Here is a 27,549-nt window from a genome sequence, read left to right on the forward strand (position 1 = left end):
GGCTGCAGGTTTATATACCACCTCAAGGGGGCGGAGCCCACAAGGGCATCAACATAATACAATACAGTGGTGAATTGTAGTAGCAATATGTTCACCACACGATCTAATTTCAATATTTTCCATCGTTACCCTAAACTCGAATTTCTTTTAATTAGATTTTCATATGATGTCTCTGCCATAATCAATTATTTGCTGTTTTTCATCTCCGATTACTGCAACCGTCAGTTCCAAATTGACATCTACGTCATCGGTTTTGATGTCACAACAGCTACTCCCACTGCGTGGATAGTTTTGAATTATCAGGCTGGAATTTTCATTCTTCCTTAGAAACAATGATGCCAAAAATCCACCTTGCATTTCAATATACAGTTGAACTTAATGTGGAAATAATTCAAAATAATTTCAGTGCAGGACCACAGGTAATCTAGGGTAGATTACTGCCGACTTATTTCATGTTTCACTAACCAAGAGTAATAGGTGCCCACAGGATCGAGACATGTGGGGATTTTCGAGACTTGTTCGCATATCCTATGTCAGTCCTCACTTCCAATGTATGCCGATAACTAACTTACAATTGTATAAGTATCATTTTGGGGCAATGTCAGTTAATGTGGCGTGCATATAAGAAAAATGACTCCTCGAGCAGGTATGCAACAATTTTAGAAATATGAAGGCTTTTAATTGCCTTAGAATTTGCATTGGAGTCCCGCCAGAAAAAATAAGTAGAAAGGAATCTATTTAACTTATTCTACATTTGTGGAAAAACTGAGCTCCATCTCTGGGATGTGTAATTTAATTCTGGTTCTGTACTTCACATGCTGAGCCTTCAATCAATGAGAAATGATCATTAGGAAAAGTGACATGCTCAACTGCATATTGAACTGTTTAAAATACCACATTCGTTCCATGTACATAAACTGGGTTCAACAATTGAGAACATGTTCCTTCATACATTTGGATAAACCTGGGCTCAAAATGCAAATAATCAAATGTGCACATTCCTACATAATGCAGAGAACTCACTTGAATGTCCTGAATGATGGATTTAAATTGGGATGATCGCTGCGTCCAAGAGTTCACCAGGTCCATCGCTCTGTCAAAATTCTTTACATATTCCCCATACATCTTTAAGAAAGGGGCTAGCTTTTGAAGAATATCACCAATTCGAGGGTTTTCACCCCTGCAATTACCAGAAAAAACAAAATTTTTATGGTTTAACTTTGTCGAAAATATGTCGAGTTCACTTCAGATTGCAGAGCGTAAAATGAACCAAACTCTGCTGCCACCTTGCTCCATCACTACACTTTGGCTGTTTCAGTTGTCAAATTTCTGCTCCGTTTTTGTTCAGTAATTTCTTAAAAATTGGAATTTCATGAAAATGCACCATTAAGTCATTGAGTAGCACAATTGCTTCACAGCTCCAGGGTCCCAGGTTCGATTCCCGGCTTGGGTCACTGCCTGTTCGGAGTCTGCACGTTCTCCCCGTGTGTGCGTGGGTTTCCTCCGGGTGCTCCGGTTTCCTCCCACAGTCCAAAGATGTGCAAGTTAGGTGGATTGGCCATGATAAATTGCCCTTAGTGTCAAAAATAGCCCTTAGTGTTGGGTGGGGTTACTGGGTTATGGGGATAGGGTGGAAGTGTGTGGTTGGGGTTGAGCCGGTGCAGACTCGATGGGCCAAATGGCCTCCTTCTGCACTGTAAATTCTATGAAATCTATGAACTGAATTAGCCATATAAATTCTGTGGCTATAAAAGGATGTAGGAGGCTAGGAATTCTGCGGCAAGTAATTCATGTCTCAACTTCCAAGCCTATTTACAACTGACAAGGCGCAAATCAGAAGTGTGATGGAATATTCCCCCCTTGCCTGGTTGAGTGCAGCTCCAACAACACTAAAGAAACTGGACACCATCCAGGACAAAGCAGCCCGCTTGATTGGCAACCCCACCGACAAACCTTCCACCACTGACGCACAGTGACAGCAGTGTGTATGATCTACAGGATGCACTGCAGGAACTCACCAAGGCTCTTTAGGCAGCACCTGCCAAACACATGACCACCGCCATCTAAAAGGATAAGGGCAGCAGACACATGAGAACACCACCACCTGAGGTTCCCCTTCAAGCCACTCACCATCCTGACTTGGAAATATGTCACCCTTCCTTCACTGTCGCTCGGTCAAAATCCTGGTAGTCCCTCCCCAACAGCACTGTGGATGTACCTACACCACAGGGACTACAGCGGTTCAAGAAGGCAGATCGCCACCAACTTCTCAAGGGAAATTAAGGATAGACAATAAAGGCTGGCCTATCCAGCGAAACCCACATTCTATGAATGTATAATAGACTAAATAAATTTATATCAGAATATTTTCTAAATGATGGGAAGCTCAGAACTGTGGAGCCGCAGGACGATTCAGGGTTCAATGTATATACATCATATCAAAGTAGTGGAACAGGTACAAAAACATTTAAAGGGTTCATGTGATGTTGGCCTTCATCTCAAATGAGTTAGAATTCAAGGGAGTGGCTGTTATGTTAAGATTCCATGAAGCTCTAGTTAGACCCTTTCTGGAGTACTTGGTTCAGTTTTCAGCACTGCACCTAAGGAAGGCTATACTGACCTTGGAGAGGATGCTGCACTGGTTCACCAGACTGATAGCAGGGCTAAAAGGGGTCATGTTACGTGGACCAATTTCATAGATTAAGCTTGTATTTCAAGGAGGAAGTATTATGGGGTGATTTCATAGAATTTACAGTGCAGAAGGAGGCCATTCGGCCCATCGAGTCTGCACCGGCTCTTGTAAAAAGCACCCTACCCAAGGTCAACACCTCTACCCTACCCCCATAACCCAGTAACCCCACCCAACACTAAGGATAATTTTGGACACTAAGGGCAATTTATCATGGCCAATCCACCTAACCCGCACATCTTTGGACTGTGAGAGGAAACCGGAGCACCCGGAGGAAACCCACACACACACGGGGAGGATGTGCAGACTCCACACAGACAGTGACCCAAGCCGAAATCGAACCTGGGACCCTGGAGCTGTGAAGCGATTGTGCTATCCACAATGCTACCGTGCTGCCCTAGGTGCTGATTTATGTGAGGTGTTCACAATAATTAAATAATTTGATAGTGTAGATGAACAGAAACTATTTCCTCTGTTGGCGGGAGTCCAGAACTCGAGGGCATAACCTTAATGTTAAAATTAGGTCATTCAGGGTGATGTGAAGAGACAGATATTCTGCACACAAACTAGTGGAAATTAAGAAACCTCTCCCCCAGAGAGATGTTGGAGTTTAGCTTCATTAAAAATTTCACAACTGGGATTGAGAGATATTTGTTAGGTAAGGATATTTAGGAACCAGTTTGGTAAAGATGATTAAAATACTGAGCAGCCATCATTTAATTAAATATCAGAATAAGCTCCAAGAGTGTGAGTGGACTACTCTTACATAGAACATAGAAAATACAGCACAGAACAGGCCCTTCGGCCCACGATGTTGTGCCGAATTTTTGCCCCAGATTAAGAACAAATTAATCTACACCCATCATTGTTTCAATGTTACTGCTGCAAATTCAGCTGGAGCCCTGACCTACTCTGAATTGTTAGTATATTTGAATAAAGTTAAAAAAGTGAATAGTTGCTGATTTAAACACAATTACGGTGTCCACGTTATCCTTTCCCCCCAACAACCTGCTCTTCATTCTTCTCCTAGCCACTTGGCCTCCTTTCATCCCACACTATCTCCCCCCTTGTCCCACACCGTTTGAACTTCCTATAGACTTCTAGGTTTCTGCATCAATGTCCTCTGACATCTCCAGTCCAACATTCCCACTCAGTAATCCTGCAGTTGCCAAACCTCCTAGATTGCACACATCTTCAAGAATGCCGATCAGTCTCCTGGACATTACTGCTGGCATCCTGAGAGACGGTATTTCTACACTTGGGGTCATGCGCATGGCAGGTTGCGCTGTCAACCCCTGCTCCCTTCATATACTGCCTGCCTCAATGGAGTTGGGTCGAGCAAATATCCCTCACGTTGGTTCCAACCCCACTGGCTTTAGGTTTCCTAGACAGGTGATTAGGTGCAATTCCTGTGAAGCTATAGTGTGCTGGCACCAGCCAGAGGAGGAATCATCGTGTGTGAGCAGTAACGTGCTGGGAGGAGGAATCAGTGTGTCTGAGCAGTAACGTGCTGGGACCAGCCTGAGAAGGAATCACTGTGTCTGAGCAGTAACGTGCTGGGAGGAGGAATCACTGTGTCTGAGCAGTAACGTGCTGGCACCAGCCAGTACAGGAATCACTGTGTCTGAGCAGTAACGTGCTGGGAGGAGGAATCACTGTGTCTGAGCAGTAACGTGCTGGGACCAGCCTAAGGAGGAATCACTGTGTCTGAGCAGTAATGTGCTGGGACCAGCCTAAGGAGGAATCACTGTGTCTGAGCAGTAACGTGCTGGCACCAGCCAGTACAGGAATCACTGTGTCTGAGCAGTAATGTGCTGGGAGGAGGAATCACTGTGTCTGAGCAGTAACGTGCTGGGACCAGCCTGAGGAGGAATCACTGTGTCTGAGCAGTAACGTGCTGGGACCAGCCTGAGGAGGAATCACTGTGTCTGAGCAGTAATGTGCTGGGAGGAGGAATCACTGTGTCTGAGCAGTAACGTGCTGGGACCAGCCTGAGGAGGAATCACTGTGTCTGAGCAGTAACGTGCTGGCACCAGCCAGAACAGGAATCACTGTGTCTGAGCAGTAACGTGCTGGGAGGAGGAATCACTGTGTCTGAGCAGTAACGTGCTGGGAGGAGGAATCACTGTGTCTGAGCAGTAACATGCTGGGACCAGCCTGAGGAGGAATCACTGTGTCTGAGCAGTAACGTGCTGGGAGGAGGAATCACTGTGTCTGAGCAGTAACGTGCTGGGAGGAGGAATCACTGTGTCTGAGCAGTAATGTGCTGGGAGGAGGAATCACTGTGTCTGAGCAGTAATGTGCTGGGAGGAGGAATCACTGTGTCTGAGCAGTAATGTGCTGGGAGGAGGAATCACTGTGTCTGAGCAGTAACGTGCTGGGAGGAGGAATCACTGTGTCTGAGCAGTAACGTGCTGGGAGGAGGAATCACTGTGTCTGAGCAGTAACGTGCTGGGAGGAGGAATCACTGTGTCTGAGCAGTAACGTGCTGGCACCAGCCAGAACAGGAATCACTGTGTCTGAGCAGTAACGTGCTGGGAGGAGGAATCACTGTGTCTGAGCAGTAACGTGCTGGGAGGAGGAATCACTGTGTCTGAGCAGTAACGTGCTGGGACCAGCCTGAGGAGGAATCACTGTGTCTGCAGGAACGGGCTGGGACCAGCCTGAGGAGGAATCACTGTGTCTGAGCAGTAACATGCAGGGAGGAGGAATCACTGTGTCTGAGCAGTAACGTGCTGGGAGGAGGAATCACTGTGTCTGAGCAGTAACGTGCTGGGAGGAGGAATCACTGTGTCTGAGCAGTAACGTGCTGGGAGGAGGAATCACTGTGTCTGAGCAGTAACGTGCTGGGAGGAGGAATCACTGTGTCTGAGCAGTAACGTGCTGGCACCAGCCAGTACAGGAATCACTGTGTCTGAGCAGTAACATGCTGGGACCAGCCTGAGGAGGAATCACTGTGTCGGAGCAGTAACGTGCTGGGAGGAGGAATCACTGTGTCTGAGCAGTAACATGCTGGGACCAGCCTGAGGAGGAATCACTGTGTCGGAGCAGTAACATGCTGGGACCAGCCTGAGGAGGAATCACTGTGTCTGAGCAGTAACGTGCTGGGAGGAGGAATCACTGTGTCTGCAGGAACGGGCTGCCTTGCTTCTTGTCCCTGTTATTACCTGGAAGGAGCAGCTCAACCCTTTTCTGGAGCAGCAGCCGGGTAACGTGGTTAGCAGTGGTTAATGTGCAAGCTAAATATTATGTCCTGGTGTCTCTAATGTAATAGAATAAGCACTGTCATTCGTGAGGTTCAACGTCAGCTATCATACCAAGGTTATTTGTTTAAAATTATAGGCTTCAGCGGCAGGCATCAGTGTCCTCACCAAGCCATTACACAAATGGAATAATATTTGAAGACCGCAGCTAATGTCATGTTGCCAAACCTCCAAGAGTAAGTTTAATCAGAGTTGGAACCTTAATTACAATGTACAGAGGTGGTGGGAAAACTATAGTAATGAAATGAGGCAGGTGAAGGGAGAAAGTTACAGAGGAACAGTGTGACAAAGTGAGACACAAGCAGAAAGACAGATGGACAACACAATCTGAGATGTACACAAGAGCCATACAAAGAGGGACAAAATTGCAACATCAGCAGAAATATTTGAAAAGAAAGATGAGAAAATGTAAGTTTTCTTTGTCCTGTATGCAACATCACAGGAGGTCAACTAACATATTCAATTGAGCCTCTGAGGAGAATAAATCTCAAGTAAAAATAGACATCAGGCGCTATATTTAAAAATAAACTGACTGGCTATTCATAGAATCATAGAATTCACAGTGCAGAAGGAGGCCATTCGGCCCATCGAGTCTGCACCGGCTCTTGGAAAGAGCACCCTACCCAAGCCCACACCTCCACCCTCTCCCCATAACCCCTCCCAACACTCAGGGCAATTTTGGACACTAAGGACAATTTATCATGGCCAATCCACCTAACCTGCACATCTTTGGACTGTGGGAGGAAACCGGAGCACCCGGAGGAAACCCACGCAGACATGGGGAGAACGTGCAGACTCCGCACAGACAGTGACCCAAGCCGGGAATCAAACCTGGGACCCTGGAGCTGTGAAGCAATTGTGCTATCCACAATGCCACCGTACTGCCCTCAAATCGCTTATTGTCACAAGTAGGCTTCAAATGAAGTTACTGTGAAAAGCCCCTAGTCGCCACATTCCGGCACCTGTTCGGGGAGGCTGGTACAGGAATTGAACCGTGTTGCTGGCCTGCCTTGGTCTGCTTTAAAATCCAGCGATATAGTCCTGTGCTAAACCAGCCCCTTAATTGATAATGATATGGAATTTCAATAGCTTGGCAAAATATTTTAAGCCAATGTTGTTATATCTATATATTTATAGTAAGAAGTCTTACAACACCTCAGGTTCACCTGAGGAAGGAGCTGCGCTCCGAAAGATAGATTTGAAACAAACCTGTTGGACTTTAACCTGGTGTTGTAAGACTTCTTACTGTGCTCACCACAGTCCAGCGCCGGCATCTCCACATCATATATATTTGCAGGTGAAGGAGAAGTTAGAATATTGCATTTCCTACTGCTCCTTAAAAAGAGCTCTTGAACTCCCCGAGTCCGGAGGTGGCAGTATTTGGTGTGTTGGAAGATCCGGGAGTGCAAGGGGGGGGGGTTGCAGAAAGAGAGGCCGATGTATTGGCTTTTGCCTCCCTGATAGACTGGAGATGTATTGTGTTATACTGGAGGGACTTGGAGCTGCCGAAGGCTGTGCTCTGGGTGAGCGACCTGGCAGAATTCCTGCGGTTAGAAGAAATCAAGTTCACTCTGCAGGGTTCGGTTGAAGAGGTGGAAACCATTCATTGATTTTTCAGCAAGGTCAGCAAGGTGAGGGGTGGTAAGATGGTTAAAACGGGGAGGGTGGGACGTGGTTGAGGTCGGACGTGGTTGAGGGTCGGTGTCAGGGGGGCTGGAGGGTTGGGGTTGATCAGAAATTCTTCTGATGCTCTTTGGTTGTTCATTTGATATTTTGTATATCTTTATTTTTTGCTGAAAAGCTTTGTATAATAAATATATATTTTTTTAAATAGCTTTTGAACACCTTCGTGTGGGCAATAAATACCATTTAACCACTCTTAAAAGTGGCTAAATTAGGTCCACAATTATAGTTGGTAAAATGCTTAGTTTCGTGAACTTGCAATGAAAATTCAGTGATAAAAAGCGTGGACTACTTTTGGGTGTTCACTGTTAAACAATGAAGCTCTCCTAACTGGTGTATTAAATCATCATTTCGTTTCCATTAAAGATCTTCATGTAACAATGTATATATTTCCCTTTCACGCTGTAAAAACATGACTGGTGCCAATGTTGACATAGCTGCCTTCAGAAACGATGGGGGCTGTGAAAACTTCAGCCTTTCAGGTTTGTCAGTCCAAACCACTTAGCGAGAAAGAAAAACATTCTATTCTTCATTTGACTCAAACTTTCAATACTCAAGTAATCACTGAATTCCTGTTTTTGGCACATGTACTCAAAGACTTTACACATCACTGATGAATCAGCAAGGCCTCAAAATCTCAAACTTGTTCAGTACTTAGAATATTTAACTCACTTGGAAACTCAAGAACCTGTGCAATGAGCAGCTTTATCACTGCCGTTTCCACACATTTGATAACTGAGAAACATGTCTATTTAAAAGCAGCAGCCAGTTAATGTACTTAAAAAGTTGATTTAATCGGTTTGCGTTGCTGGAATTATGGAAGGAAAAACTTTGATTCCAACATCAGGAGATGTACGAGTGCAGTAAGAGAGCGTTTTAATACATGTCTTCCTATTTGTTGTGTATGGATGTCTTAAACAAAAGTACAAATGCGTGTGTGAAGCCATCAGGAGCGCGGGCTTGTGTGGGTTTTCAGTTTAGCCACAAGTAGCTGGTGTGTAGTTGCTGCTGGTGTCTGAAGCGAAACTGTAATTTTGACAAATATATTTTATTCCAAACCAAACAAGGTTCTGCATTCATAAAAACAAAATCAAATTACAGTTGGTCATTTTTCATCTCTTTTACAAACTTAGCTAACTCTACCCCCTAACCCGCCCCCTATCTACCCCCAACACCTCTTCCCCCCCCCCCCCCCCCCACCCCCCAATTTACTCACTGGCAACAAACAGATCCTTGAAAACAGAAAAGAACAGCCTCCATCTCGTATATAACTCCTCCTCTGTCCCCCTCAGGGCAAACTTAATTTTCTCCACTTGCAGAAATTGTGCCACAGCCCCAACCAGACCGCCGCCCTTGGTGGCACAACTGACCTCCAACTCAGTAGAATTCATCGCCAGGCAATCAGAGAGACAAAGACCCCTACAGCAGCCCCCTTTCCCTCCATCAGCTCCGATATACCAAAGATTGCCACCAAAGGACACAGCTCCACCCTCATTCCCACAATCTTTGATAATGTCTCAAATGCCGACGTCCAAAACCCGACCAATTTCAGGTTGAACCAAAACATATGCATGTGATTCACTGATCCACTTGCATACCTCTCACACCTATTCTTCACCTCCAGGAAGAACCTGCTCATGTGTGCACCAGTCACATGAACCCTGTATACCCTAGCACAGGAGGTCGAGTCCATCCGATACAATATTTCACCCAAGACCCTTCCCCACAGTGCCATTCCCAGCTCCTCCTCCCACTTCCTTTTATCTCTTCTAATGAAGCCACTCCCATCCCCAGCAATCACCCATATATGTCAGAGATCCTCCCCTCCCCCAGTTCATCGCTTGATAGCAGTCTATCTAACAGTGTCTAGCTCAGCAGCTGGGGGTGTGTGGTAGTCACCACTGTTTGTATAATAAGTATATTAGAGGTAATACGGTAACGCCCCTGTACTACAGGTACAGGGGTAGATCCCTGCCTGCTGGCTCCGCCCAGTAGGCGGAGTATAAATGTGTGCTCACTGAGCTGCTGCCACTTCGGTAGCAGCTGCAGGAGGCAACACATCTCTGCTTAATAAAGCCTCAATTACTCTCTACTCTCGTCTCATCGTAATTTTTGGAAGAGCTGGAATTCCCAACACTGGAATTGGAGAGGAGGCAGGTGCTGGAGGAACCGCAAGGGCTGAGAGAGATGATGGATAGTATAAAAGGGATGAAGTTGGGGGAAGGCCTCGGGATCAGACGGTTACCCAGCGGAGTTCTATAAAAAGATTGTGAATAAGTTGGCACCATATTTGCTGGGGCTGTTTAGTGAGGCGCTGGAAAAGGGGGAGCTACTGAAAACACTGACCCAGGCATCAATCACACTATTCTTGAAGAAAGGGAAGGACCTGTTGAAGTGTGGGTCATACAGGTCCATATCACTGTTGAACACGGATGTGAAAGTGTTGGCTAAGTTAGTGGTGGGGACGATGGAAGGATGCGTTCCGGGGGTGGTCACAGAGAACCAAACGGGTTTCGTAAAGGGCAAGTAGCTTTCCAGTAATATTAGGCGATTATTGGAGGGTCGAAGGGCCTGTTCCTCTGCTGTATTGTTCTTTATTAAGTGTGAAAAGGACCCCGAAGGGACTGGTATCGGAGGTAATGGTCTCTATGGACATGGAAAAGGCTTTCGACCAGGTGGAGTGACGGTAGCTGTTTGAGGTTCTGGGAAGGTTTGGGTTTGGGCTAAAGTTTGTAGCATGGGTGCGTCTGATGTATGTGACCCCGGCGGCAAACGTATGAACAAATGAGATGAGTTCACGGAGCTTCGGGTTGCACAGTGGAACAAGGCTGGGGTGTCCACTGTTGCCGCTGCAGTTCGCGCTGGCGATAGAGCCCTTGGCGATGGTCCTTAGGGGGTCAGTAGAAAGGCAGGGGATTGTGAGGAGGAGGAGGAAGGAATACCAGGTGTTGCTTTACGCAGATGACCTGCAGCAGTTCGTATCAGACCCATTGGAGAATATGGGGAGAATTATTGGCTGATTAGAGGGGTTCGGGGCCTTTTTGGGCTATAAGATAAATGTCGGAAAGAGTGAGGCGTTTCTGGTGAATGCAGTGGGTTGGGGAGCCAATCTTGGCGCGTTGCCATTTAGGGCGGCCAGGGACAGCTTCAGGTATTTGGGCTTCAGGTAATGGGAGAGTGGGCGACAATGCACAAGTGGAACCTGGTTAGTGGAGGAGATTAGGGAGGGCTTGAGGAGATGGGATACGTTACACCTGACTTTGTCGTAAAAATGAACATTCTGCCAAGGTTCCTGCTTGTATTCCAGACCATCCCAATCTCCATCCCGAAAGCCTTTTTCTGGAAACTGGATGCCCAATGTTCAGATGGATCTGTATCCGATGACCCTCCCAGCTACAGTCCTGTGCGGACTTTGCCCAGCTCAAAATTTGCTCTTTCTCCTGAAGCTTGTGCTTCTGGCTGATCACCGCCCGAGGCGGTTCTCCAGCTCTTGGCCTCTGACCCAACTATCGGTGGACCAGGAGTTTTTTCGAAGACAACCTCCCCGACCAGCTTCCAGAACATCTTCACAGCCTAGTCGGCCACACTTGTACCCTAGAATCCATTCGGCAATCCAAATATTCATAGATTTTGCCACCTGGATCGATTCTCCTGGTCATCACTCTCTTGTTCAACAATTTATGGGCCGCTCCCAGCATTGCCACCTCCGCCTCCAAAGACACAAGCTGGTCACTGTGATCAGACACCACCCCCACCACATCAGCAACTTTCTGATTGTTAATTCTCCATATGTACAGAGCACAAGCCATTGATGAGCCTTTGAATCCAGATGCATTCCTCCTGTGGCCTCGGTGAGATTACAGCGTTGGGCTCTCACATTGTTAGCCCATCAGTACAACGTCGTGTCCAGGGCAGAGAAGGAAAATGCAAAAACTGATGGGCCGAGTCATCTTCCCTTACCGGACATGCCAACCAAGACAGGATTTCCTCTGGAGACTTGTCTTGCTTGAATGACTTTTAAATTCTTCTGTGAGTACCAAACAGATTAAACAGTGGACAGACAGGGAGCCAGGTTTGTCCCAGGTGAGAAGATTCCTTATGCAGGGTTGGCCCCCTATTATAGATGATTTGGAACTGAGACCATATACAAAATGCATGGTGAGCTGAGTGTGCAGGATGGTTGCATTCTTTGGTGAGCTATAGTGTTTGTTCCACCCTTAATCATGTGAAATTCATAGATGTCGATGCAGCTCAGCCGGGTGCTTCACGACCGGAAAGTTTAGCAAGGTCGTACATTTGGTGGCCAAAAATGGATCAAGATTTGGAGATCAAGTTGAAATCCTGTTCTGCATGTCAAATAAACAAAAAGATGGTGCGACCAGCTGTGGTGTGGCCTAATTGTCCCTGGCCTAGACTTCCTGCGGATTTTACAGGACCTTTTATGGATCATATGTTTCTAGCCATTGTGGATGCGCTTTCTAAGAGGTCAGAAGTACACATCACGGGCAACATTACAGCATCCATTGCAATAGAGAAGCCAAGCCACGTTTCTGTAACTCATGGCTTGCTGGATTCTCTAGCTTCTGATAATGGGACAACATTCTCAGAGTTTATGGAAAAAAAGGAATACATCATGTGCGTACTGCTCCTTTTCATCCAGTTTCAAATGGTTTAGTAGAGCGAGCTGTTGAGGACCATATCACGCCACAAAACGACAACAGGACTTTCACCGGCTGAAATGTTGGTGAGTAGGAAGCCAAAGTCTCACCTGGATCTGCTACATCCAGATGTCAAAGCGAGAGTGGGAAGGAGACAGGAAAAGCAGAAGGAGAGGCATGACTACATTGCGAAGGAGGGGCCTTTCAATCCGGATGACCGTGTCGATGTCAGGAATTTCAGCAGTGGCCAATGATGGCTGCCTGAAATTATTCTGAACCAAAGTGGTCCACTACCATTAGTGGCAAAGCTGACAAATAGAAAGGTCATCTCCAGACACCAAGATCACATTTGTCTAGCCATGACTCTTTGAGACAGCTGAGTTTCCGGATTACACAGCAGAAGGAAATGCTGCTGTGGAAATATTGACAGGAAGTGCGTCCTATTGTTCAGGGGCAAGGAGCATCCGCTGGATGCTACTCCTGGAGAGGTTGAAGGACTTCCTCTCACTAACAACCAATTTACTTCTGCACCCTCAAGTCCAGGTCAACTCACCAGTGTCAATTGAGTCACCAGTGGTTCTACACAGATCACAACGTAGTCACCAAGTTCCTGAAAGACTGACGTACTAGTTGCGACATGTGTATTGTGATGTTTGTTGTTTCTCCCTTAGGAGAATTGAAATTTAAGGGGGAAATGTTTTGGAGTGTTTTAATAAGAATCTTCCTATTTGATTATGTGTACGAATGGCGTTAACAAAAGTGCACATGCGCGTGTGAAGCACCGGGGATTTGCGCGGGTTTTCAGTTCAGCCACAAGGGGCTTGTGTATAGATAGTTGTGTTTAGCTGCTGCTGGTGTCCGAAGACAAACTGTATTATTACCTCAATGTTTTCTGAAGTAAAGAAGATGTGGGGTGCGATTCAGCGGACTCGAGTTAGAGTCCTCTGAACAGTGTATTTAGCAGGGTGGGTGTTTCTTGGAGGCTGCAACACTGACAAACTTCCCGCTTTCCAACAACACATTTTGCTTTGGCCTCGGGGAGTTTCTCCCCACCAAGATCACACTTCGAGGGATTTCCTGCTGATGAGCTTCAAGGTTCCTCGGAGATTGGGGTGCCATTTTCCCCCTTCCCCCTTTCAGCACCGCCCTCACTTTTTGGGACCCCCCTCATTCCCTGTCAACCTTGTGAAGGCCCTGGGAACCGCACCCCCCCCCCCCCCAAGCCCGAACGCTGACACTGCCAACCTGGAACCCTGGCAGTGCCGCCCAGGACTGCCCAGGTTGCACTGAGGGTGGCAGGCTGGCATTGACAAGGTGCCCGGGTGCCAGGGGAGTGCCACCCTTCCCTTTCCCTGACCACCCAAGGGCCACCTGGGAGGCTCCCCGAGGTGCCGTTATGACTGGCCCACATGTGTGGAGACCAGTACTAAGCGTAAGGCTCATTTAAATGTGCAGATCTGGATCTTTCCCTTACTGGGCGCGATCCAGATTGTGACGGGCGGGCGGAGTCTGGTGACTTGGGTGTGCGGTTTCGTGCCTGGCGGGGATCCAGATTTGGGGCTCGCGCTTGATTCACCTGTTGCGCCCAGATCTGCGTCGGGCACCACATGGTCTCTGAATCGCTCCTTTAATTTTTACAATGCATTTGACTGTCTATCTTATGTTCAATAGTTTCCTGAACAAATAGGATCTTGATTAGTGCCTCATCTGGAGGATGGTGACTCAGATAATACAGTATCTATTAACACACAAACTGTACTCAAATTATGTGTCCAATCTTGCCAAATTGCCCTGGCATGAAGGTAAAGATGGGATTTTTCTCCTTACAGTGGCAACCTAATATAGAGGCTGTCAAAATTGTAAGCGGTTTTGACAGAGCAAAGAGATAGAACCTCTGTCAAATGGGGCAATCAGAAATCATAGATTTAAAATAATTGACAAAAGGACGAGATGGGAAATGAAGTGTTTTTTTAAAGATGTGGAATGCATTCCCTGAATGAATGGTGGAAGCCAATTGCACAAGAACGTTCATAAGGCAACTGAATATGTAATTGAAGAGGATTAATTTGGAGGGTTACGAGGAGGAAGCTGGGGTGTGGGGCTAAATAGGATGAACTCATTCAAAGTGCTGTGACAGGCATTATGGGCCAACGGCATCCTTCTATGCAAAAGTTCCAAGATTCTATGAATGCTAGTGGTTAACACAACTGGCACAAATAATGGGTTAAATATAATCTCATGTGGTACACTGAGCACACACTTCACATGGACAGATAATAAACATGGGCCTGAGCTTTTACTAGCTAAAGTAGCTGAAAGGATTTTTGAGGCATAAAAGAAATTGACAAATATCAACATAATGACCAAATTCTACAAAGAGTTATTATCCCAAGAAATGTTCTTTTTTATTTATTGTAGTTCTAACTTGTCCCTGGTCCTTGACCTTTTGTCCCCGCAGGACCTTCAAATAATTTTCAGTTTGTCTCTTTTAATACCCAGTGTACATTTACTGTTGACCCCCAAATACCTTTCTCCCTTTTTGTAGGGCCCGATTTACCGGCTGTTCACGCCAACAGAATATTCCGGTCCCACGCCGGTTCACCAGTTTCCCGGCGACAAGGGGGGCTGTCAACGGGAAATCCGGTTGACAACGGCGGGACCAGTAAGTCCAGCTAGCTGCCCTCCTGAGATATCAAAAAACATGCGGCAGGTTGGTTGATAAATCCTGCCCATCAATTCTTTATATTATATTTATATAATATATAAATTATATATATTTTATATAAAAAATATGTATTATATATACATGCACATACATAAACACACCATCATAGACACATGTATAAATATATATATTTATTATAGAGGCCTGATTTTGAAACATACAACAGAAACCATTACATATCCCTGACAATAATGTTCTTTAAACAATCTTGTACATATTTTAAAAATGAATAAAAGACCACATCAGAAAATGCGCAATTTAAATCTTTCTTCTCACACACTCATGAGTTGATCATAAAAATGAAGCATATGAAATTAATTGCAAGCAACACGCCCTCAATGATTCCAACTTGGCTGCAGTTTTGATCTCCCACACATGGAAGCTTATTTCCATTACTCACCATTCTTCTGTAATTCTTTTCTTTAACCCGGGTAATAGAAATTCCCCATGAAAGCAATAGATCGAGGAGATGTTTGAGAAGATCCCAGTAATCACATCTTGTGGAATGCCAGCTTCATTTAATTTAGCACAAAACACCTAAATAAAGAGCAGGCACAATAACTGATGTAATGATGTGCGTGGACTGAAACAGATAGAAATTGATCGTTTTATACAAAAAGAGGATAGTTTACAAATTTTGGTACGAAATACTGAGGTAAACTTTATCTAAAAAGCCATTATTTCTGTTGTGACAGACATAAAAAAGAAATTTCTAAGTTACTCCATCTAAATCTATTTACCTTAGCAAGTGGTCTTGGATAAACCTTTGATAAATTATTGATTTTAATTAAATACACCCTTGGCGTTTAGCCATGCAGCACACATGGGGAGATTTCTCTAACCACAGACTCTTGCCATCCATCTCCATTGAACTTATAAGGATGACAAATCCTGAAAGATGAAGGACCATGCTGACATGTCCATATAATTGGAGACATGTGTGCAGTAGAGTAGGGAATTCACAGCCAATTTTACAGGCCCAATGGGGAAGGGCTTGCATTTATAAATACTGAACTCCTGACTTTTATGCCAGTTTCAAGACAAAATGCTCAATAATGTTTCAGGCACCGTAACATTTACAACACAAAATTATGAACAATGCCATTTCAAATTTGATACCAATTTTACAATGGAGTTCATTACTCACAGCACAGTTACTTGTGTATTTGTATTATATATGTACAGGAAAATGCAACCCCCACACTGAACCCCACCATCAAAAGATGCCAGGACCAGTCGTCCAGTAAACACATCTGTTTCCAGCAGTGTGGGAGGAAGGGGGCCATATAAAATAAAAAGTGGTCAAGGTTAAAACGAATACTGGATATGTAAATCATCAAGAGGAAAAGCAGCATCAATAAGAGTTTTGCATAGACAACAGAACTCCGCAGATTCTGAATTTTTCGAATCCCTTATCCAAGACATTGCCAGACAATACATTCTGCACCTGGAGCCTGTAGAACCAATTTTAAAAAGTTACTTGTGCATTGTTGCCACATATTGGCTGATGCAACCTGATCACGTAATTTGTATAATCATAATTCAGTCAGATTAGATTTAATTAGAAATGCTAATTAGCTTTTGACAAGTGATAGGCAGTTTATGTAATTGAAACAGTTTGTAAGAGAGATGCCTCCAAAGATAAAAATGGAAAAAATCATTTCAATATGAAAAGTTTAATTTGATGTTCTAAATAGATTAAATTAATAGACTTAATAAACAGCATTAGGTGTGCGATTCCCTGGCCATGTTGCACTTGAGCGAGAGCACAATGCGGCCAGTGAATCCTGGGTGAAGCCACCCACAGGCTTCCTGGCAGCCTCCATACCTCGTGGGATTCACCTAAATCCCAAGAGGCATTGGATTTGGAACTCCGCCCAAAAAGGGCTGGACTAAATGACACTCGGGAAAATAGATCTTAAACATACTTAAGGCTCATGATACACCAGTCTCCCTCGATTCACCGGCCACCCAAGGGAGGCTGCAGCCGGGCACCAATCCAGGCAGTGCAGCACCTGGGGGTGTCTCCCAGGCCACTGGAGTGGCCATGGTCAATGCAGGGTGGCTTCCTGGCCTTCCCCCTGGAGCATGGGGATCATGGCAATGCCAGCTGGCACCGCCACCTTGGCACTGTGAGCTAGCTGGAGCACTGTCCGGGTGCCAGAGTGGCAGTGCAATGGTGCCCGAGTGCCAGGGTGGCACTGCCAAGGGCCATGGCCTGAGGAGGGCATGCCCATGAAAGGATGGTGGATGGCCTCCAGGGGAACGGGGGTGGGGGTTGACAGGTGGGGGCCTGGAAAGAAGGGGGTTCTGAAAGGGGGCTTGGGGGGGGGGGGGGGGGGGGGGGACACATGATCACCGGGGGGGGGGGGGGGGGGGGGGGGGGTTAGTATTACCCAAGGGTGTAGCTCACTTAGGAATCGGGGCACCCTTTCAAAATGGCTGCCCATTCGCGGAGTTCAGCTTCCCAGCACTAAAAAGAATCCTGAGTGTGGGCTAAACCGGTGAGAAATTCCCCAGGGTCCAAAAAGGTGACAAATTGTAATTGATCAGCGGTGGGAATCTCGCCAGCAGAGCAGGCGGGAAACATTCTGAAAAACCCGCCATAAGTAAAGTTTGATATTTTTGGGGAGAATCGCGCCCTAGGTTTGGGTGATTTCCTGGACCGGACTGGATTGCCTAAGGAGGTCAGAGAGGACATTTCCAGTGTATTTTTGACCGTGTCTGCCTTTGGCTTTTACAAAATCTGATACTTTCCCTCTTCCAGGATACTAAATGGCTGTGAGGGTGGGAAGACTTGGTGGGAAGAGGGTGGGAAAGCTGTGATAACGTGCGGCAGGTTTGATGGCCTTTTCCTGCCCATTAGTTTGATGCAGATTCATGCACTTGAATAGAGAAGAGTTAATGATAAATTGTGCCTGTGCATTCACACATGGACTAATAATTGCATTGACACAAATCCCGCCGATTATTCTTTATCAATCATAATTGCTTCAGGGGAATCCCTGCAAACAGTTCATTTTAAAAGAATGACAGATTCAGTTCTCAGATTATTTAGTTTATCCAGAGTTTGAAGATAAAGGCGAGTCAGAACTGTGCTAAGTGCAACATTGATCTCACTATTTAATTACAGTATTATATTCTCCTGTAATTTTAAAATTGTGACATTCACAAGAACATGACGTGGGTCCGAAACACTTCATTAACTGCAGAAAAGGTACACGGCCAACTTTCAAGTAACATCTGTCTGCATCTCCAGTAGCCACCAAGCATCTTTCCCTGCTTTTTTGAAGTATTAGAAGACTTTTGTGACCCGTTTCAGCTATTTCCTATTACATTGACAAACTCTTTGTACACAGGAACAGGAGTAGGCCATTTGGCCCCTTGAGCCTGCTCTGCAATAGATCAACGCTGATCTACTATCTTAACGCCATCCTTCCACACTATCTCCATATTCCTGATGTCATTGGTACCTCGAGATCTATTAACATCTGCCTTGAACACACTCAATGACCGAGCCTCCACAGCCCTCTGGGGTAGAAACATCCAAATATTTACCACCCTCTGGAGTCTGACTGAAGAAATTCCTCCTCATCACAGTTTGAAATAACCTACTTCTTATTCGGAGACAGTGTCCCCTTGTTCTAGACACCCAACCAGGGGAAACATTCTTCCTGCATCTATCCTTTTGAGCCCTGTAAAGATTTTATACACTTCAATTAGGTCATTTCTCATTCTTCTAAAATCTAGGGAATACAGGCTCAGTCTCCTCAATCTCTCCTCGTAGGAAACGCTCACCATCCCAGGGAGTAGTCTGGTGAACTTTGTTGCACATTCCCTACGGAATTCCTTCGGTAAGGAGACCAATCCTCCAGCCATGATCTCACCAAGACTCTATACAACCGCAGCAAGACCTAACTCCTCTACTCAAACTTCCGTGCAATAAAAGCTAACAGACTATTTGCCTTCCTGATTGGTTGCTGCACCTGCATGTTGCCTTTCAATGACTCGTGAACAAGAATACCCACATCGCTTTGGACATCAACACTTCCCAATCGTTCCCCAGTTAAGAAACACTCTGCATTTCAATTTTTCCCAGCACTTTTACACATTATATTCCCTCTGCCATATTCTTGTCCACTCACCAAGCCTGTCTGAATCCCCTTGTGGCCAAATTCAGATAACAATCACAAAATAAAAAGTTTATTTAAGCACCTCAAAGCAACATACATAAATGTTTTGTATTACCTGATCCAGAAGGTGAAGCCTTTTCACATAGGCTTCTTCTGTGAGCAGAAGTTCATTTGCAATTTTGTATAACTTCTCTGGATCTGTGCACTGGCAGAAAGAAACGTTAATATTAAGTCGACAATATTAATTTGTGAAAAATTAAATATACAAAATACAACCATTAATTTGGAAAAATAAAATAAACTTCTGCCCAGCATTTCACTGGGCAGAAGTTCAAAAATATTGGAGCTTATGATTGTAAGGTTAAGAATGAATTATAGTTGCTAACTTTCTCCCTCAGGTTACAATTATTTATGTATTAAATGCTGATTATGGTGGTTAAACCACTGTAGTATATTATATGTGTATTGTGGTAAACTGCTACTGTATTACATGTAATGTGGTAAACCACTGCCTGATGGCTCCGCCTCCCCTCGGGCTCAGTATAAAATCCCAGTTCGGGATCAGAGACCAGGAGGCTTTCTATTTAGCTTATTAAAGCCTCAGTTACGTTCACTACTCGTCTTGTGTTCATTGATGGCACATCAGTTATGTTATATGTAAAAGAGTTCAGGAGTTACTGAGCCTGATATTGAGAGGAAGTGGAGCGTTAAAGCTGAAGAACTATTTTTCCTGTATTAATGTAAATTCCCGCCCTCAGACCATGTTCTCTCCACTTTTCACTCTGTGCTTCATGTCCCAGCTCTGCTTTTACTTTTTCCTGTAAGCTAATTCCAGCCCGTGTCTATCCCATACAATCAGCCATGATCCAAAACAGCGTCCCCTAAACAATGCGAAGTTCATTCCCCGTCAACTGCCATAGATACATTCTTCCTCTTTGTCACATCTGGACACATGTCCCCTATCTTACGATCACTGCTGGTTCTTACCACATAGCCATGTTTCTGGATCAATGCCTAAGCCATGCCACTGCATGTTCAGGCATGAAATAGTCGCAGATGTCTTTCATATACAACAAGTTTCCAAACACAAAACTCTGTTAGCATGGAATTATGTAAATATAATAGCCCAGGTCCTTCCGGTCTCTGGATCATCGGAGACTGGGCGTATGACCCAAGATGCACATTGAGATCCTGCAGAAGTGCTGATGATCTGACCTCCGTGGGAATTGCACAAGAAATGTGAACTTCCGATTCTTGGCTAGAGCCAGACCTTTTCATGTCCACATGCCTTTCCACATCTTCAGTGGCGGGGGGGGGGGGAAGGTATCAATTTTATAGTCACTCAGGAGCTAGACCAGGGTTTTTCTGTCTAACATTTCCAGAGTACTTAGAGTACAGAGTTGTGCCAAGTCTCTAACACTAGCTCGGAATCAGGGTCTCAGGGAGCAGGGCAATCGCCCATCGATACTTCAAACTTCTCGGGCGATTCCCATGGACGTCAGCATATTGGGACTTCTGCAGGGTCCATATGCACATCTTAGGTCGTAAATCCAGTCTCTGACAATCCACAGACAGAAAGGTCTGGGTTCTATTAATGCAATGTTGTCCTCCATCATGTTGACATGGTTGGCCACACTGGTAACTAAAAGGTGTGAGTTGAGCTGAAGCTTTTCATGTTTTAGATAATTCAGACTATGATAAATCAAGATAAAATTTTAATCATGAACTGACTGCCTTTTATTTCCTTCAGAATAGGATTAAGTCAAGCCTACCCCCACCCGCGGGTTTCCCGGCGGCATTGGGTGGCTTCAATGGAAAATCCCATTAACAAGCGACGGGAATACAGAAACTCCCCCGCCAGCGAACAGCTTGCTGCTGAGAACAGGGGACCGGAGAATCGAGTCCAGAGTTAGCTGAACAATGAAGGCAAAGACAAGACCAGATAATCATTTCTGTTTTATCAGATGTTTTACCACCACCACACCATGAGTTCAGTGTTGTTAGCTGAGTCATTCACTTCCTCTTTCACACGCCACAGTAGAATATATTAACATGGCTGTGTAACTAATTCATAAGCGATAACAAGCAGATCCAACTTAGGGATACACTTGGGGTTAAATCTACAATCACAAAAACAAAGCGGATTGTTGAATCACAGAATCAAAGCAGAGAAGGAGGCCATTTGAAATGAGATGTCCTGGCGCAGCGTTTTCTCCATTATGCTCTCAATAGCTCCCGCCAAATACATATACAATTGTCTTTTAAACATTTAAATGGAATCTGATTCAATTACCCTTTCAGGTAGTATGTTCCTAATCCGAACCTTCTGTCCAAAATTCTCATTTCCCTTTTTTTTTTGCCAAACACTTTAAATCCATTGTCTCTGGAAAATGATCTACTTGTCAGAGGAAACAGTTCCTGTCTACTTGTTCTATCGCCATCGCTCCATGTTGAATAGCATATTAGGTCTCCCCTTGACCTTCTCTGCTCTCAGGAGAGAAATCCCTGCTTCTCCAAACTCTTCACAAAACTGAAGCCATTCAGTCCTGCCATCAAGGTGGAAAGTTTCCTCTGTACCCTCCGTAAAGCCTCAGCTCCCTTCCTAAATTGTAGGCAGAATTCCAGCTGAAGCCTAACTAGTGATTTGTGTAAAAAGTACAAGATGTCCATGTTTTGATGTCCCCGTTTAAAGAGCCAAGTAAACCAAACACTTTATAAAATTCCTTCTTTTAAAAAAAAATAATTCAAGGGATATGAGCATCACTGGCTGGGCCAGCATTCATTACCCATCCCTGATTGCCCTCGAGAAGGTGGTGGTCAGCTGCCTTCTTGAACCACTGTAGTCCATGTGGTGTAGGTGCACCAACAGTGCTGTTAGGGAGGGAGTTCCAGGATTTTGACCCAACAATTAAATAACAGCAATATATTTCCAAGTCAGAGTGGTGAGTGGCTTGGAGGGGATCTTGAGTTGGTGGGGTTGCCATGTAGCAGCAGCCTTTGCTCTTCTAGATGGTGGTGGTGGTTGTGTGTTTGGGAAGTGCTGTCTCGTGATCCTTGCTGCATTCCTGCAGTGCATATTGCTAGATGGTACACACTGCTGCTACTGTGAGTTGGCATGGTTGGGCCAAGGATACTACCCTGGGCAACTCCTGCAGTGATGTCCTGGAGTTGAGATGACTAATCTCCTACAACCACAATCATCTTCCTTTCTGCTAGGGTAGGACTCCAACCAGCGGAGACTTTCCCCCTGATTTCCATTGACTCTAGTTTTACTGGGGTTCCTTAATGCCACAATTGGTTAAATGCAGCCTTGTTCTGCCATCTACAAGAATTTGTGAATATTCCCAAGGTCCCTTTGTTCTTCCACCCACCATCAAAATAGTGAATTGTGATTGCACTGCCTTTCCATATTACTTCAACTGAAAAGTGCATCATGTACCATATTAAACTGCATTTAACATATAGGTACCCATAATCAGTCTATATCCACCTGACGTCTGCGACAATCTGGCTCAATAAGGTCATTTAGAAATCCTATGTTGTGTTACAGGGAAAACGCAACAAATGCACTAAAGTATACAGAAGCCGCAGACGTTCCTCAAATAATGACTTGTTTATAGTGTACACTTCCTGTCTGTATTAATCTAGTTTCCTGTATCGGAAAACCGTATGTCAACATATGGCAATTGCAAACACCTAGACCATAAGATCATTAGCAACAGGAGGAGTAAGCCATTTGGGCCATTGAGCCTGAACCACCGTTCAATGAGGTCATAGCTAATTTGACTGTGACCCCACCTTTCTGCCTGTTTCCCATAAGCCTTGATTCCCATGTCAATTAAATCTCTGTCTAACTTTTCATTGAACATATTCAATGGCCCAGCCTCAATAGCTCCCTGTGGATGAGAATTTCAAGGACTAACAATCTTCAGAAAATAAATTCCTCCCCATCTCTGTCTTAAACAGAGGGACCCTTATACTTAAGATTCTATCTTAAAGCGCCACGGTAAAACAGTGATTAGCACTATTGCTTCACAGCTCCAGGGTCCCAGGTTCGAGTTCCGGCTTGGGTCACTGTCTGTGCGGGGTCTGCACGTTCTCCCCGTGTCTGCGTGGGTTTCCTCTGGGTGCTCCGGTTTCCGCCCTCATTCCAAAGACATGCAGGTTAGGTGGATTGGTCATGCTAAATTGCCCTTAGTGACCAAAAAAGGGTAGGTGGGGTTACTGGGTTAGGGGGATAGGGTGGAGGTATCGGCTTAAGTACTGTGCTCTTTCCAAGGGCCAGTGCAGATATGATGGACTGAATGGCCTCCTTCTGCACTGTAAATTCTATGATCCTATGATTCTATCCTCTAATTCTAGGTTGCCCCACGAGTGGTTACTCCTCACAGCATCCACCCTGTCAAGCCCCTCAGAATCATACATGTTTCAACAATATCACCTCTCATTCTTCTAAAGTCCAAACAGTGTAGGCCCCACCTGCTCAACCTTTCCTCATTAGTCAACCCTTTCGTCCTAGGAATCAGCGAATTGAACCTTCTTGGAATTGCTTCCAATGCAAGTATATCTTGCCTTAAGAAAGGAAATGAACAATTTACACAGTACTCCAGTTGTAGTCGCCCCAACGTGCTGCATTGTTGTAAGAAAACTTCCCTACTTTATACTTTCAACTCCCTTGCAATGAAAGCCAGCATTCCATTTGCCTTCCAAATTTTCTGTACCTGCGGGGTTATGTGATTCACGTAAAGGACACCCAGATCCCTCTGTACTGCACCTTTCAGCAGTCTCTCTTTATTTAACTAATACTCTGCTTTTCTATTCTTCCCGTCAAACAGGACACAGTCACATTTTATCACATTGTACGCCATCTGCCAAATGTTTGCCCTTTGCATCCTGCTCACAACTTGCTTTCCTACCTATCCTTGTATCAAGAACAAATTTAACTACAATACAGTCAGTCCCTTCATCCAAGTCATTCATGTAGATCGTAAATAGTTGAAGCACTAACATTAATAGCTGCAGCAGTCTGCTGGTTACAGTTTGCCAACCTAAAAATGATCCATTTATCCCAACACACACTTTCTTGCCAGTTAGTCAGTCCTCTATCCATGCTAATTTATCGCCTCCAATACCATGAGCTCTTTCTTATCTTCTGCAGCAACCTTTTATGTGGCACCTTATCAATGCCTTTTGGAAATCCAAATATACCACATCTATTGGTTCACCTTTATCCACCCTGCTTAGTGCATCCTCAAATAATGGTAATAAATTTGAAAAACACTATTTCCCTTTCACAAAACCATATTGATTGCATTATTATTTGCTAAATGCTGCGCAATTATCTCTTTAATAATGGATTCTAGCATTTTTGCAATGAGAGACGGGAGATTAACTGGGCTACTGTTTCCTGCTTTCCCTCCTATTGAATAATGTTGTTATATTTACTGTTTTCTAAAATCTAAGGAAGTTTGGAAGATTGCAACCAATACATCGACTATCGCTGCAGTTACTCCCTTTAAGACCCTAGGATGCAGAAGCAGAATTGTCGTCTGACTCGATAAATCTGGGGCGACATTATACCCTCGTCCTGCTTCAAGTTCTTGTCCACCATTTTAAAAGTCAGCACCCACTCCATCACGGTTTCTGCTGCCTCAACTATTTACGGTCTCCCTCTTGCTTTTTGCCTAACGCCTCTGCTCTGCTTTATCCGACCCATTTCACTCGAGGCTCCCTTTCACGATTGCTCCACCTCTTTTAAGTTGCTTCCTGCAAGCTGTCACTTATTCCTGCCAGGCAGATCACTTCTACGACACTAAAGCCCTACCTCTCTCATTTTGCCTCCAAGGCAAACTATCATCCAATCCTTGCTGGTGTTCTTTCTTCACAGGTATTCCAGCATTGGGAAACTTGGATTTTTAAAGAACAGTAATAAAAGTGCTTCTTCAGTACTGCACTCAAGTGCTGGGTAAATAAAGCGCTCTAGACTGACCATCTGCAGCCTGTTCTCTGTAACTATACAGGAGGCTACAATTCCAAAGCACAATCAAGAGGTTCATGCAGACATAATGGGTGCAATTCTCTTGTTTGCAGACTAAGTGCTCTCGCCAGCAGGAAATTTGAGTGATTCCTGCTGATGCCAGGAGTGACGTTGGCTGCCTTTCAATGACATTTAGAATTTGTTTCCGCCCACAGGATCGGACTTTATATTAGCCCCAAGATGGACAGTACCTAAACCTACTGACAGACCCAGCTCTTCAGAGATCAGGTTTCCATTTTTAAATGGACTCCCCAATCTCAATACTGTTGCAGCCTCTTCCGAATCCCTGGCAAAGCCCCCTCCACCTAAACCCCCCCCCCCCCTCCCCCCTCGCCCATTCAGGAACTGCTCTTTGGCAGTGCCAACCTGGCACCTTACACTCCAAGGGAGGTCAGTGGGTAACTACCCTCCCTACATTTACCTCCAGAGCGCCCAGACAGGGTCCCTCAGGTGAGGTGGAGGGAGGGCTGGGCTGGAGGGGATCAGGTCAGGGTTTTGTCCTGGATGTGGGCCATTTGACTAATCTTCCCATCTGCAGCCTTGAAACCCACTAAACTGTCTGCCAGCAAGTCAAGACGCAAGATCTCTGAGAATAATGTTGAACTTGTCCCATCTGCAGTCTTAAAACTATTAAACTATTTCCCAAAGTGATAAAATAAAAGATCTTTGAGATGAAGGTAAAGGTCTTCCCTTTAATGAGGTGGAAGCCTTTGAAATTTTTTTCACAGTCAATTTAATTTCCTTTTATCTTTCTCAAGCCTGTGTCCATGTCTAGAAGCCTAAAAGCTTTAACTGCATTGTTTGCATTCAATTTCACAGACCATTGCCTTTTAAAAGCATATTGATTGACATGTCCAGGTAAGTTCAAAGGAAGGTTACTGATGTTTATTTATATGACTCCACAGGGGTCCATTAACTTTGAAGTACTTCCTCTTTTGAGCAAAATAAAAGCAAATTACTGCGGATGCTGGAATCTGAAACAGAGAAAATGCTGGAAAATCTCAGCAGGTCTGGCAGCATCTGGAGGGAGAGAAAAGAGCTAACCTGTCAAAATTTAGAGCAGCTGTTATTTGAACTGCAGTTTTTTTTAAAGAAGATAATTTCTCTTAGTTCTGAAGAGCTTCCCAGAAAGAGCAAGTGTGGAGGCAGCACTCAGACACTCTGGTTTCTTCTTCAATCCTTACAACTCATTGGATTGATTAGCAGGCTCTGGTGGTGAGCTTGGTGGCAGGAAAGGCATGTACAGGATTGGTGACGCACTGGAATCCCACTGCCTTTGTCTCCACCAGAATGAAGTTCTGGGAAGGCCCATGGTGGAGTTTTCAGCTCCACTGCAAAAGGAGGCCTTTAAATGACCAATTAATGGCCACTTAAGGGCCTCATCCACTGCCGCGGGGATTAATCCAGCTGCCGGAAAGACAGTTTGCCATGCGGTGTGGACACCAGATAAAAGCTGTGGGATGCTGGTCACATCTGGTGGGCTGTTCATTGGGGAAGGAGGATAGTCACATCCCTGCCCCTGCTTCTGCTTCTGATCCTCCCTTTCTCTGCAACCACCCCCCCCCCCCCCCCCCAACCACAAAGCAGCTGACATCTTAGCCATAGCCTGGGGCGTGCCACGATCCTGGGACTCACAAGGTGTCCTTCGGGCAGCAGCCAGGGCCCCCTAAGTGGTGCTGCTGAGCACAAGGGCAACTGGCCTTTGATTGGCCAATGACACTTGCTAGGCAGAATCTCCGCCCTTGGGGTTTTGATTCCAGGGGCGGAGGCCCCGCCGGTGGCCCCACCACCATCTGATTGGCATGTAGTTCAGCGAGCCATCCTAAAATGAAGTGGCATTGGTCTCTCGTTGGCTCTCCAGGCGACAAGCGAGACCCCTGACACCACAAGATTCTGCCATAAACTGTTGGTCCCATGTTTTAATAATGTCTTAAATGCCCTGTTGCCCCTGGCATGCCATTATTGGCTATACGACTGCAGAATGAGGTAAAAATGTTATCTAACAGGGCATGCTGTGAGATGCTCCACTCCAGTACTTTAGGCCATTGCCTCTAGGGTGATGCAAGTTTTATTTATGGGTTAGGGGAGGCGGGGGAGCAAGTGTGTCATTTTTATACATCAGAACTCTAATTTCTGGTTTGTTCTGACATGACTTTAGCTTCCGGCTCAGAAGCTGCATGGTATCCATCCCAAGACAGTGCTACAACGAGAGGTAGCCTTTAAGGCTAGGATTTTAATTAGAAAACTAACATACATTATTTCATCTGTCTATTACATCGTTTTCCCCTGTTGTTTCATTGCTCTGAATATCATTGGGGGGGGGGGGGGGGGGGGGGGAGGGGGTGAAGAGCAATAATCACA

General features: G+C 45.2%; 1 protein-coding gene across 3 annotated transcripts in view; it reads right to left on the reverse strand.

The window, feature by feature from the left end:
• Positions 1 to 27,549, reverse strand: part of LOC119974000 (FYVE, RhoGEF and PH domain-containing protein 3-like) — a 351,115-nt gene that overhangs the window by 69,816 nt on the left and 253,750 nt on the right. For all 3 annotated transcript variants that reach the window (XM_038812760.1, XM_038812759.1, XM_038812761.1), the window contains exons 5-7: positions 19,267 to 19,356; positions 15,419 to 15,555; positions 1,024 to 1,180 (exon numbers count right to left, since the gene is read on the reverse strand). In XM_038812760.1, coding sequence (XP_038668688.1) covers positions 1,024 to 1,180; positions 15,419 to 15,555; positions 19,267 to 19,356 — 384 coding nt within the window. The remainder of the gene's footprint in view (positions 1 to 1,023; positions 1,181 to 15,418; positions 15,556 to 19,266; positions 19,357 to 27,549) is intronic.

This window comes from Scyliorhinus canicula, chromosome 11 (genome assembly GCF_902713615.1).
Source record: "Scyliorhinus canicula chromosome 11, sScyCan1.1, whole genome shotgun sequence".
Classification (NCBI taxonomy): Eukaryota; Metazoa; Chordata; class Chondrichthyes; order Carcharhiniformes; family Scyliorhinidae; genus Scyliorhinus; species Scyliorhinus canicula.